General features: G+C 36.4%; 1 protein-coding gene across 4 annotated transcripts in view; it reads left to right on the top strand.

Annotated features, from left to right (window-relative positions):
* Positions 1–13,403, top strand: part of Csnk1g1 (casein kinase 1 gamma 1) — a 158,987-nt gene that overhangs the window by 118,611 nt on the left and 26,973 nt on the right. For all 4 annotated transcript variants that reach the window (XM_076850930.1, XM_076850932.1, XM_076850929.1 and 1 more), the window contains 2 exons: positions 212–360; positions 1,003–1,110. In XM_076850930.1, the coding sequence (XP_076707045.1) occupies positions 212–360; positions 1,003–1,110 (257 nt within the window). The remainder of the gene's footprint in view (positions 1–211; positions 361–1,002; positions 1,111–13,403) is intronic.

The following is a 13,403-nucleotide window of genomic DNA, read 5'->3' as shown; positions in this document are numbered from 1 at the left end:
TAAGGAGGTAGATTCCTTACTTGGTATCTGTATCTAAAGGGTGCATTTGGCATTTCCTTTCATTGTTATTCAGACTGGGGATTATCACTTTTATTTGGTTCATAAAGAAAATACTAGTGTAGGTTTCTACAGATACCCCTATGTGGCCCAGAGCTTAGCCCCATGGGAAGTGTCAGCTAATGAGTATGGCCTTTCACTTCTTTCCTAACAGAGGAGATGGCAACCTACCTTCGATATGTCAGGCGATTAGATTTCTTTGAAAAACCTGATTATGAGTATTTACGGACCCTTTTCACAGACCTCTTCGAAAGGAAAGGCTACACCTTTGACTATGCCTATGACTGGGTTGGGAGGCCTATTGTGAGTATCATCTTTTTTATTGTATCACCTTCTTTCTTATACCCACACTGCCCCCACTCATTTATTTTCCAGTCTTTTTAAATCCTTGCAGGGGAGAAAAAGTCTTTTGATTTTAGACTTTGCATGTACCAACCTTTTCAGGATGATGCCATAGGTTGCTCTCACTGAAGTTAGGAAGCAGAAATTATACATTTTTAAGACTATAACTTGTATATCCTGAAATATTTTAGAATTTAAGCCAGATTTTTTAGAGTTTTCATTGAATGATTCAGAAGCTGACACTACATATGCTGGTCTGGTACCTGGCTTCTGTAGGCGTGGAACCCAGCACCATAATAAACTTTTGGATTTGCTTTTCTGGCCAAAGCTCCACAGGTCCTGAAAATGTGCTAACAGATACTACCATAGGATGTTTTTTTTTTTTTTAACTTTCAAAGGTAATCTACTCCCCAGTGAACTATTGAGGTCCAGACTACCACCTTTTGTAGATTAGCAAACTAAGAAGGCAAGATTCCTTGAAATTTCTTCTGATAGCTGAAAAGAATTAATTACTCCATGAAAATTAGAACAATGCTATGCTGTCCTTTGCAGAGACATCAAGTAGCCTTGTTTATCCCACTTGACTTTTATTTCATTTTCTAGCCTACTCCAGTAGGATCAGTTCATGTAGATTCTGGTGCATCTGCAATAACTCGAGAGAGCCACACACACAGGGATCGGCCATCACAACAGCAGCCTCTTCGGAATCAGGTATGTATTGGTCCTTCATCATTTCAGACATTTACTGTCTTCTACCTAACATTAAAACTCAGATTATCCAGCTTCTGTGCATTAGTGTATTCTGAAGTTAAAGAAAAAGGCTCACCATTTCTCACTGGTTTGATATGATATTCTAGAACCCCCAGGATATGTGTAATTGCACTGAGACATAGCCACATGCCTTATATGAAGCATCTAGTCTGGAGAATCTGGGCCTGTCAGAGTGTGTTGGCTGAAAGTGGGGAACTAAATGTGAATTAGAATCCAAAGCAGTTGGCCACAGGCCCAAAGGATCTGCTCGATGGACAGGGTATACCAATAGCCCACCTTGGGTCTCATCTATAGTCCAGTCTGGAGCTCATGCCAATTCTGTTTTTTGCTTGCTGGGTATAAAATCATTTAGATTTCCAGCTGACCTGAGCATGAAGTGGAACCTCCACACTACACCTTGTCACTGTACCCAAGTTAATTCTAGAGCTGGCCAAGATCATAGATTGACCCCTGAGAAGGCCTCATCATTAGTTCTCTACTATTCATTATTTGGGATACTAATGATCACTTAAAAAAAAATCTTTTTTAGGTTGTAGATTGACATAAAACCTTTATTATATTTATTTATTTTTAAATGGCACTGAGGATCGAACCCAGTGCCCCACACATGTCAAGCAACCGCTCTACCACTGAGCCACAACCCCAACCCCAAAACTAGTGTTCTTGATCTAGATGAGGGACCTGTCTCATCCTAAAGACAGAGGAAGCAAATACAATAAATTTGACAACATTTCTTTAGAAGGACTGGGAATGTAGCTCAATGATAAGAGTGTTTATCTATCATGTTTGAGGCCCTGGGTGCATTCCCCAACCCTGCCCTCACCCCCCCCCCACCAAGAAAAAAGAAAAACTATAGGCAGGGCTGATTGAGAGGTAATTATGACAAAAGTACTTTTATATCATTTATATTTCTAAGATAAAAATGGAGACCCTGATAAAAAATAATAGACATCATATATGCACATAATCATCACATATCAAGATTGGCTTGTTCCCCCTCCTCCTCCCTTACATTTTTTATATTAACAGACATTTTTACAAAAGAGATACGAAAACATATATCAGCTCATAAGTGGATTGGTGCAAGTACATATGTTGTGAATAGCACATCGAAGAAGTTCACATACATGTACGATGAGTACATTGACAGATAGAGACTACTCACCAATAGCTATATACTCTCAGCAAAATGTATGACTTAATGGTTTAAAAAAATGTGTAAAGACTGGAAAAATTTGTTAGCACATAAAAATAGGGAGGCAAGGGCAGGGGGAATGTAGCTTAGTGGTAGAGTGTTTGCCTAGCATATGTGGTGAGGCCTGTGTTGGATCCCCAGCACCATTAAAAAAAAAAAAAAAACAAGAAAGTGATGTCTAACTAAGACTTAACAATTTGACTGACTTCTGATTTCACAACATAATATTGTTGACATTTACAGTTCTCTCTACCTCCTTTCTCTTAAATGCTAATAATAACCAGGGCAGGTGAGGGCACAGTTAAACTGAGACTTGTATATTGTTGTTGACTTTGCAAATTGATACAATTTGTCTAAAAAGTAATTAGATAAAGTTATTATCTTTTCTGATAGAATATCTTACTTCTTGGAATCAATCATAATAAAACAACCCAAATATAGGTTATGCCTAAGACTGTTGCACTGTCAGAGCAAAGATTCAGCTACTCTTGATAAAAGACTGGTAATGGATCCACCTCAAATCCTTTACTGAGTAAACTAGCTTATAGTAAATAAGTATACATATATTTACTATATAAGTAAATATAGTAAAGTGAATTGTAAGATATTTACTCAGTAGAATATAATATAGCTGCTAAAAATAGCATTTAGGAAAACTATAACAACTTGAAAATGAAATGGTTTGTATAGTGAAGAGATAAAAACATAAAACTGTAACTGCCTCATGATTTCCCCTTAGGGGAAGAAAAAAATTAGATAATCAATGGGCTTGCCAAAATAGCAGAATTACTGTTGAAAGTGGTAGTACTCTGAGTAATATTTTCCCAAAATATTCTATAATGAAGTTTTATTATTTTATAATAAAAATACATTTGGAGAGAAAAGTGTATGGAAACAAAATAGACAAGTAATCAGGGAAATCATAATCAACATATATTCCTGCTCATATTTTTAGAATTTATTTGAACTAAAACATGTTTCCTTTAGCTTATCTTTTCTGCTTCAGTGAATTCATAATCATTGCTATTGTTTTGAATGGATTTTAAAAGGATGGGGAAAAGCTGTAGTTGAAAATCTGAATTGCCAGTATAGAAAGGTTTTAACACAGTAAATTTTAGGTCTACTATTAAAGAAAGTAGAATCATCGTTGTATATAATTATTTAGGAGAATCTCATTTGTCAGTCAATAGCTTATTTTTGAAGAGTTGACTCTTGAAAGTCTTCTCTTTGGTTAGTTGGGGTTTTTTGTTTGTTTGGTTGGTTGTTTTTTTGTTGTTGCTGTTGTTTGTTTGTTTGTTTTCCCTCCCCCTTCTTTCACAATTTTTAGTTATTCCATAGCTGCTATGGAATTGGGATTCCCCACATTGGTGCAAATTTTACACCTCCCTCCCAGCAGAATTCCAAGTCCTTGCTAGGTAAAAGTCTTTCTTCACTAGGGTAAATGGATTTCTAGTGTCTATTCAACTTTTTCATTGTCTTATGTTGTGGTTTCATTACTTCCAACTTCAGGGTCTTCTTTTTCTTTCTTTTTTTGGTAGAGAGTCTTTGCAGCCAAACATGTCCCTTTATTACTTTAAGAATTGAAACAGTTTTTTTTCTCCAGACTAATTCTTTTCAGGTTTTGAAATCAGCAACAGAAGAAAATGAAATCTTTCCTTGATAGAGATGGGCAAGATATTTACTTCAGAGACAGCTAACCTTTTCTCAGCAACTTTGACTCAGTAAATCTGAGCTGAGGACCTGCTATGTGAAAGCATATCCTATGGATACCAAGTATGGAGTGCTTGTACTCAAAAAGCTGGCAGATAAGCCAAGTAGCCAGATAACTATATCACAAAGCAAAACAGATAAGCATTTCAAACTACATATTATTATCACCTGGGATTGAAAAAGGAAGACATTTTATATAGTTTGAACATAACAAGTTGTTTCATGAAAGAAGTTGCATTTGAAATGTTCTTAGAAGAAAGAATACATGAAAAATAATAATCTAGTTTGATTTTGCTAAAATATTTGAGATGGATAAAGAATCATAGGAGACAAAGGTAAAAAAATAGGTTGGAGCCATTTGATGAGGCTCCTGGAATGTTGGGCTGCAGTATTGGTGCTTAATTTCAGTATAAATAGGGACTAAAGGTTTTTAACAGAGGAATGATAATGATGAAAATTTGCTTTGGGGGTTGGGGATGTGGCTCAAGCGGTAGCACGCTCGCCTGGCCCGGGTTCGATCCTCAGCACCACATACAAACAAAGATGTGTGTCTGCCAAAAACTGAAAAATAAATATTGAAATTCTCTCTCTCTCTTTCTCTCTCTTTAAAAAAAAGAATTTATTTTAAAAAAAATTTTTGCTTTGGAAATCTTTTGGCCAAGAAGGTGGTAATATCCTGACAGCTAGAGTGGAGACCAATAAGAAGGCCATGAATTTCCTTGAAAGCCAAAGGAAACCTAGATGGGGTAAAGTAGTTAAAATAGAATTGAAAATGTTACAGGGATGCAGTCTACCATAATTTGCAGACCACATGTATGTTAGGATTAAGAAGATGAGTCAAAGCTTTTGCTGAAATTTTGAGCCTAGATAATTAGGAAGCAGGTGTTACTATCATTAGAGATAGCAATGTGGGGGGAGGAATTTATTTGGATTTATGTAGGTATCTTAAGGTGGTGTGTTTTTTTTAATATTTATTTTTTAGTTGTAGTTGGACACAATACCTTTATTTATTTGTTTTTATGTGGTGCTGAGGATCGAACCCAGAGCCTTGCACGTGCTACCACTGAGCCACAACCCTAGCCCCGTGCTTTGTTTTTTTGTTTTTGTTTTTTGTTTTGGTACTGGAAATTGAACCCAAGAGTACTTAACCACTGAGCCACATCCCCAGCCCTTTTTTTGTATTTTATTTGGAGACAGGGTCTCACTGAGTTGCTTATCGACCTTGCTTATGCTGAGGCTGGCTTTGAACTCACAATCCTCCTGCCTCAGCCTCCCAGACTGCTAGGATTATGGGTATGGACCACATGTATCTTGAGTTTAAAATAGTAGCAGTATATTGCCCCTGAAGATGTCTAGTGTCCAAGTGCAGTGTCACTCACCTGTAATCTTTATGATTGGTGTAGGAGGGTGGTCTACAAATTCTAGACCAGCCTTGCAATTTAGTGAGACTCTGACAGAAAATAAAATGTAAAAAGGGCTAGGATGTGGCTCAGTGGTAGAGAGCCCTTGGGTTTAATCCAAAGAACACTCAGAAAAAAAAGAAGAGGTCTAGCAGACAGAAGGTCTTTCTCAAAAGAGAGCTAGAAAATATTTGGGAGTAAAGGTATAGAGATAACATTGATGATAATGCTTGAAAACTCTCCTTGTTCTAAGTAAATCTGTCTATCAGCTGTGTAGTACAGGAGTGAACCTGGAGGCTAACAGGCTTAGTTTAGTCCTATACTAAGAGGAGGAGGATAAAGAAGAGGAACTTATAACTTGGTATCAGCTCACCTATGCCAAGATTTTGGCCATAGGACATTTAACCTAGCTGAAGCCTTCATCTTCTCAGATGTAAGCCTTGTGAAAGTAGAGATTTTTGTTGTTAACACAAAATCATTGTCTGGGTACTTGATAAATAATTGTTTGAATGAATAATGGTGAATGAATCTATTAAACAAAGAGTGTTGATGAAATCAGATGTTTGTAATACAGTTTTTTATTTAACCTTCCATGGAAAAAAATTGTGAATTTTTCTTCCTTATTTTTCATTTCCCACAAAGAGCCATTCTTCTTGTGTTAGGCAGCCAAAGAAGGGCTAGATCATCTGCTCAAGGAAAGGGATGTAAGAAACAAAAATATAAACAAACAACAACAACTCAGAAGTTATTTGCTGAAAAAAAAAAAAAAACATACCTTCAAGCCATATAGTACCATAATACCTGTAATCCCAGCTATTCAGGAGGTTGAGCAGGAAGATCACAAATTCAGGGTTCATCTGGGCAATTTAGCAAGACCTCCTCTCAAAATTTTAAAGGTAGGGTGTGGCTGCCTGAGGATATAACTCAGAAGTAGACCCCTTGTGGGCTCAAAAATAAAATATGAAATATTTAAAAAGTATATAAAATATAAAAATGTTCAGATAATCATATTCTTTTCCATCACAATGAGAATCTATTTGCCTCATGTTCTGGGAAAATTATGTTTTGCTGGTCTGGATTGTAGGTATATTGAATTGAATTCTCTTTGGGTCGTACATGCAATAATAGACCCCAAATGTGGTTCCCAAAGAATTGAATTTAAACTTACATATATTAGGTCTGTCTTTTTAAACTTTTTTTCCCCCTCTTGGGACTCAGGGGTGCTTTACCCACTGACCTACATTCACAACCCTTTCTTTTTCCTATTTTCTTCTCTCTTTTGGCCCTAGGGATTGAACTCAGGGGCACTTAACCACTGACCCACATCCCTACTTCTTTCTTGTAATTTATTTAGAGACACAGTCTCACTGAGTTGCTTAAGGCGTCACTGAGTTGCTTAGGGCTTTGTTAAATTTCAGAGGTTGGCTTTGAACTCATGATCCTGCCTCAGCCTCCCAAGCTGCTGGGATTACAGGTTTGCACCACCATGCCTGGCCCCAGCCCTTTCTTTTTTGAGGCAGGATATCACTAATTTGCTAAAGCGGCCTTAAACTGGTGATCTTCCTGCCTCAACCTTCTGAGTTTCTAGAACTACAGGTATATGACACCTCACCCAGCTAAATTATTTTAATACTAAATGATTACAAACAAATTTTAAATATTAATTTTGTCTAGGGAAATATAATTAAATCTTGAGTTTAGATAAAGTAAATATTTCTAAAAGCTAGATCCATTCGAAAAGATCCCAGTGGGTTAATCTTTTCTATCACTTTACCCTTGGTATTTCTCCATTCTCAGTTCCAAATATGGTAAGTCCATGGTTCTGATTTCTCTTTGTAAAACTCTGCATTACTATTCAGCAGGAAGAGGATTAAAACTTTAATAGTTCTGCCTGTTTCCACCTGCTAAAACTTCCTTGGATTCTCTAATTTAATTCAGTGAGGGAATAAGTACTACAGGTATCCACAGATCTGATATTAGTAGGCAATATATTATACTTCAAAGGTTTTATTTAGTATGCTTGTTAACATACTAATATAGAATATTGCACTGACTAAGATATACCTGCAGCAATGCTCATTCTGCTCTTGAAGAATTTTAAATCCCAAGCTTGTGACAATACTTACTCATATAAATTCTACACAAACATACAATATGATGGTTTAGCAACTTTGATACTGTTTCTCTTTTATTCCATCGGCCCCAATTACTTAATAGGTTTTTGGTGGGCATCTGTGGCAGAAGAGCTACTTAGCCTAGAAGGTTAGAGAGAATAGATCCTTTTTGAGATTACAAAGAGTCATACTGGCCTTCAAGAGCTATTAAACTAACAGATATGGTATCCTACTACTTACACTAAATCTCAAAATGGCAGTTATTCTTATGTTCTTGAATATGCAGCATATATTTAAGGGAGTTTATTCTCTGCAAACTCTCCAGTGTGACGAGGAAGGAAAATATGACTTAAGATCGACAAAACTGATCTCTCATTCCTTCCAGAAAAACCATATTTAAACTAACTCAATACCACCTTACACTTAAAAGTAAGCAACAAAATTTAAGAGTCAAATCATATTGAATTCTGAAGAAAATGGTCTTCCAGTAAGAGTAGTTCAGATGTATTTATTTGTTCTAGATTCCAAGGGAATGGTTTAAGGAATATATAGGCTTTAGAAAACTTGTGGTTTAGTGCTGTCATGCTTACTGAATAAACTTGTTAGGAGCATAACATTTCCAAAAGGAAGATAAGGCCAGACTGCTAAGTAGCCAAAGTAATTAGAGGTCTTCATAAAAGGAGTATCTTTCTTGGTAAATGTCCAGTAAAATACCAGAAGATGATCAATTCTCCATTCTTTCTTTTTCTTGTGGTGCTGGGGATTGAACCCAGGGTCTTGTGCATGCTAGGCAAGCACTTCAGCAACTGAGCTGTATCCCCAGCCCTCCCTTCTTTTTAGAGAGTACTTTTTATTTTCCCTCTGTACTAGATATTGAATGCAGTGGCCACTACCACTGAGCTGCATTCCCAGCATCTTTTTATTTTTTATTTTGAAATAGGATCTTACTGTTACTTAAGCTGGCCTCTAATTTGCAGTTCTTTTGCCTCACCCCCGCAAGCTGGGAATAGAGGTGTTTGCCACTGCCCTTTGCTTTAATGCAGTACTTTTTAGTTTTCACTGAGGCTCAGGATTTGCTAATCAAGGCATATTAGTTCACTCAGAGATCACTTGCCTCCTTTAACTGGCGTGTAGTTACCTGACATGCTGCAGGAGCACAGGTGTAGGGTTTGCATGCACAACCTGACTACTCTGCAGCACAGAGCTCAGTGCAGGATTGGGCCACTCCTCATTCTGGGGCTTTAACACTTAGGGAAGCACTGAAACAAACAAGTGCAAACCCAAAAAACCATTTCTTCTGTCTTGTCACCTAGTCACTATTGCTTAACTCTGCTCTTAATTCTCTACTTCATCTTGAAAAATTTTTTCTGCTGCCCACATTCTCCAATATTTTGTGTTTCAGCAAACACCCTATTTTCTGAGCCATCTCCTTGTAAGATGAGACTTGGTGGTCCTGAACTAATTCCATCAAAGGGATTGTTTGTGCCATCCATGGAGGAGTGTTTTATACCATTTTTTAATTTACTCACTTTTTAGAGTTGGGAGTCTATGTTCACAGACTTCTTAGTAGCTGGGAATGCTGGCATATGCCTAGGTACCCAGCTCAAGTTGCAAACTTCTAGAATGCTTCATGTGATTTTTTTTTCTAAGAGTTTTACAGAATCTATACTTCTGATTTTCCATGAACATATATAATATTGATCCTTGATGTAATCTCTTCCAGGTTGTTTGTGTTGTCAGTGATTTTTAAAATATCTCTCATATTTGATCAAGTTTGTATGTAGAATACAAGAAGTCGTTTTTGGCACAAATGATGGAATTGCCTGGAGTAACCCTTGTTTGGCACAAGGAAATTGATTCTATTTCATTACCTTAATAGAAGGAAGTTTTTAGCTTTGTTGAAATATACATTTCAATAACCTTTCTTGTTGATACTTTTTTATTGTTTTTGTTCTACACTTGTTAAGGTCTTGTTTTTAATTTTCATTTTTTTCAGTTCTGGGGGTTTAACCCAGGGGCAATTGACCACTGCTGCATTCCCAGGTCTTTTTTTTTTTTTTAATTTTTCAAAAATTTTTTTAGTTATAGGTGGACCCAATACCTTTATTTTATTTATTTATATGTGGTGCTAAGGCTTGAACCCAATGCCTCACATGTGCTAGGTAGGCACTCTACTGCTGAGTCACAACCCTAGTCCCCCCAGATCTTTTTTCTTTGTTTTTGGTGAGACAAATTGCTGAGAATCTTTCTAAGTTGCTGAGGCTTACCTCAAATTGTGATCTTCCTGTCTCAGCATCCCCAGCTCTTTTTATTTTTTGAGATAACTTGCTGAGATTGACTCAACCTTGCCATTGTCTTGCCTCAGTTTCCCAAGTAGTGGGGATTATAGGCGTGCACCACTCTCCCTGGCTTGTCAAGGTCTTCTATACCCCACCCCAAATTTCTTAAAATGCTTGCCCCATACTTTCTGCCTTTTACTTATTTGCACTAAGAAGAGAAAGAAAGAAAAATTATTTATCTTGAAAGTGTGATAAAATAAAATATGGTCTAGTATATTCTTTGTTAATCTTTTGGTACTATTCAATCTCTATTTTTCTTATAGTTGAAGACAGTTAATAAAGCTAATAAGACTGACATGAGAGGCCAAAATGTTTTTTGTAGATGGCAACTTTTAAAAAATTTTGGAGCCATAAAATGAAATGGGTAAAGTTCTTTGTTAATGTAATCAATCAATCAATTTTTCAAAATTAACTTTATATGAAGAATAGGATTTGGTAATTTATTTGCCTCAAGAGCAAGATGTTTGTCTTCTGTCAGAACAGTAGCTTTATTTCCAGTAGAAATTTGAAATAATTTTCAAGCCACAGATAGGGGTGATAGCTGAGACGTTTTCAGACAGTGTTTCCCACCCTGTTGTTAGTGTCAGTTAATCCCTGCCAAATGGACCGCAAGGATAGTCTCCATCACCTCTTTTGCTCTAGGCACAGGTGGTGGTTTTCACCTTTTCACAGTGTTATATATTTTTTCCTAGGTGCTTTTTGTTAGTTTTGCTGTGATACATTCTATGTTGGATTGCAGCTTTCTTTTTTCTACATTACTTACTGCACAGTACACCAAGCATTTTTACACAGGTAATGCAATCACAACTGAAGATTTTAAAGCGTTTCCCCAGGGAGGTACCACTTCTTGAGATTCCTGCTTCTGCCTTTGGGGACTTAAATCTCTCTATGTGGACCTCTGCCTTTCAAGTAATGCAGTGAAATTGATCTTGCTGAATGACTCCTCTACCCATGAGCCTTTTGATTGCCGTTTAGATAGGGGTGTGTGGTGTGTGTGAGTGTGTGTGTGAGAAAGATTTAAGAATGAAGTGGTTACATGTTGATCTCCACTGGCTTGCTTGTCTAACAAGCTACTGTGCTGATCATGCCTAATTATAGATCCTGTGTACACAGTGTTGCCTAGAATACTTTGCAGAGGAAGTTAGTTACTCTAGCAGAAAATATAGTTGTCAGCATCCTTGGTTTCATCTGACTTCTATGCATTCAGCTACTTTGTAAAACTGATGAACAGCCCATTTTACTACATTGGTCTTTAGGTACCAGTCTCAGCCTTTAAATTCCAGAAGTGAATTGCCCTAAAGCTTAGCATTTTAATGAAAAGTATTTTCCAAAGCCATAAAACATCCCCTAAATTCAACTCTATCACTTGGTGATATTGCTTTCAGTAGACATAAAAGGCACTGGAGGGCTGTGGTATGAGTCATGTCTTTGCTTGGTTACAGTGGAAGTATTTATGAAGGAATCAGGAATGTTAATTTTTTTCTGTCTTTAAAAGGTAAATGCATATTGCTTTGAGAATGGAGGTGGAATGTGACTCTTAGTCTTTGAAAAATGTCTTGCTATTTCATTTAAACAAAAATCTTAATTCTTCCAAGAAATTATTTAGCCAGAATTAATATGAACTAGTACATAATCCTGTGAATCAGACAGTATTATCAAACCACAGTTCTGATACATATTTAAATAAAAATAGAAATAATAAGTGATTAGCTCTCAGGGCTTTCTTAACCTTAAAAGCATATGATGTCTGTGGGTATGACTCAGTGGTAGAGTACCTGCTTAGCTTGCACCAGGCCCTGAGTTCATTCCCCACCACACATACAAAGACACACACTCACAGAATGTGTATGAGTGTACATTCTCAGCAGTTTTTAATATTATCTACTCTTAAAAATATGCAAAAAAACAGTATAATCATGAGAAGGTAGTAATTAAATTGAATATATATCATAAAACTCAAAACAATATTAAGTGACTTGTATGGATTTTTTTGATCATTTTAAAAGAATTGGAGAACTGACAGCGTTGTGTAATAGTGTAGAAGCTTAAATATTCTACTTAAATATTACACACAAAAAAGTCCCAGAGAATCTAATAGATATTAGTTATAGATATTACTTCTAATATTAAAAAGAATGGGTGTGTTCTTGGATCTTTAGTGGTAGTCAGAATAAATTAAGTGCTATAAAATATAGACACCATCAGTAAATTTATATAATAGTATAATTATGTCATATACACCATCTTATTTTGGAAGATAAATACCTGAATGTCTTTCGGCAGAAAAAATGAAGGAAAGATGGTCATGTTGGCCCACACCTGTAATTGCAGCTACTCAAGAGGCTCCGGCAGGAGGATCACAAGTTCCAGCCTAGCCTGGGCAACTTGGCAAGACCCTGCCTCAAATTTTTTTAAAAAGTAGGGGGAGTTAAGTGTAGGGGAGATGTAGTATAATGTTAAAATGCCTCTGACTTCCAATCCCATTACTACAAAGAAAGAAAGAAGAAAAAAGAATGGGAGAGTGACATTTAGGGTGTTTTTAATTCTCTCTAATAAGAGAATAGCAGTATAAAACCAAACTCCTCTTCTGTAATATTATATAGCAAGCAAATTAATAATAGCCACCATCTTAAGACTATCTGCTCATTCTCCAAGGAATATCAGAGAAAACATGACTAGGATCCTCTGTAGTGCTACTACCCACGTTACTTCATTTTCATTAATAACGATGAGTAAGTTGTAGCTGCGTTATGGGAAATGCCTTTTAATTGACTTATGGATGAGCTTTAAGCAACTCTCCTCAGTGAAGTCCTGCAGCAGAAGCGCAAATAAAAAGCCTCAAATCATTGCTTTCTTACTCTTCCTTTTCTTTAGAATATATTATAGTTACAAACATTTTTAAGATTTATAGGATCCTTACTGGTTTTCATACAGAGCAGCAGTATCATATCCCAGCCCCTGCTGTTGTTTATATCAGCAGCAATTAAAATTTGATTTATTAATCCCTCTTTGCTGCCTCTCCAACTACTCATTTTTCATTTTTGTAGAACCTTAGGATTGTTACAGCTGAGCATGATGATGTTAACACCTCCTCAGCCATCTGGCACAGGGGAAGAGGCACCTAAACAGATTCTTCAGAACAAAAGTCACATATGAGCAAGATCAGAATAGTATGAAATCTAAAAAACAGGTAAAGAAGGAATGAAGAGAGCCTGAATGACAGCAAAGGTGAAAGCAGAATCCAAAGAGGTTTTTAACTGGAGGCCTTCCTTTTGCAGAGAAAAGATCTGCCTTTTGCATTCTAGGAGAAAATAATTCATAGTTTTCATGTAAACTTTTTCTAATTTCAAACTAGAGGCTGTTAACTAGAGGAACCAGAAAACAATCAAGACTTCTTATCTCCCCGTCATTTATTCTTGACATATGAATCTGTTTTTGAAAAGATAATTTGTTCATTCTTTTAGATAAGAAAGCA

Source organism: Callospermophilus lateralis, chromosome 3, assembly GCF_048772815.1.
Source record: "Callospermophilus lateralis isolate mCalLat2 chromosome 3, mCalLat2.hap1, whole genome shotgun sequence".
NCBI classification, from domain to species: domain Eukaryota; kingdom Metazoa; phylum Chordata; class Mammalia; order Rodentia; family Sciuridae; genus Callospermophilus; species Callospermophilus lateralis.
Note: the sequence above shows the minus strand (reverse complement) of the source record. Positions and strands in the feature narration are given on the sequence as shown.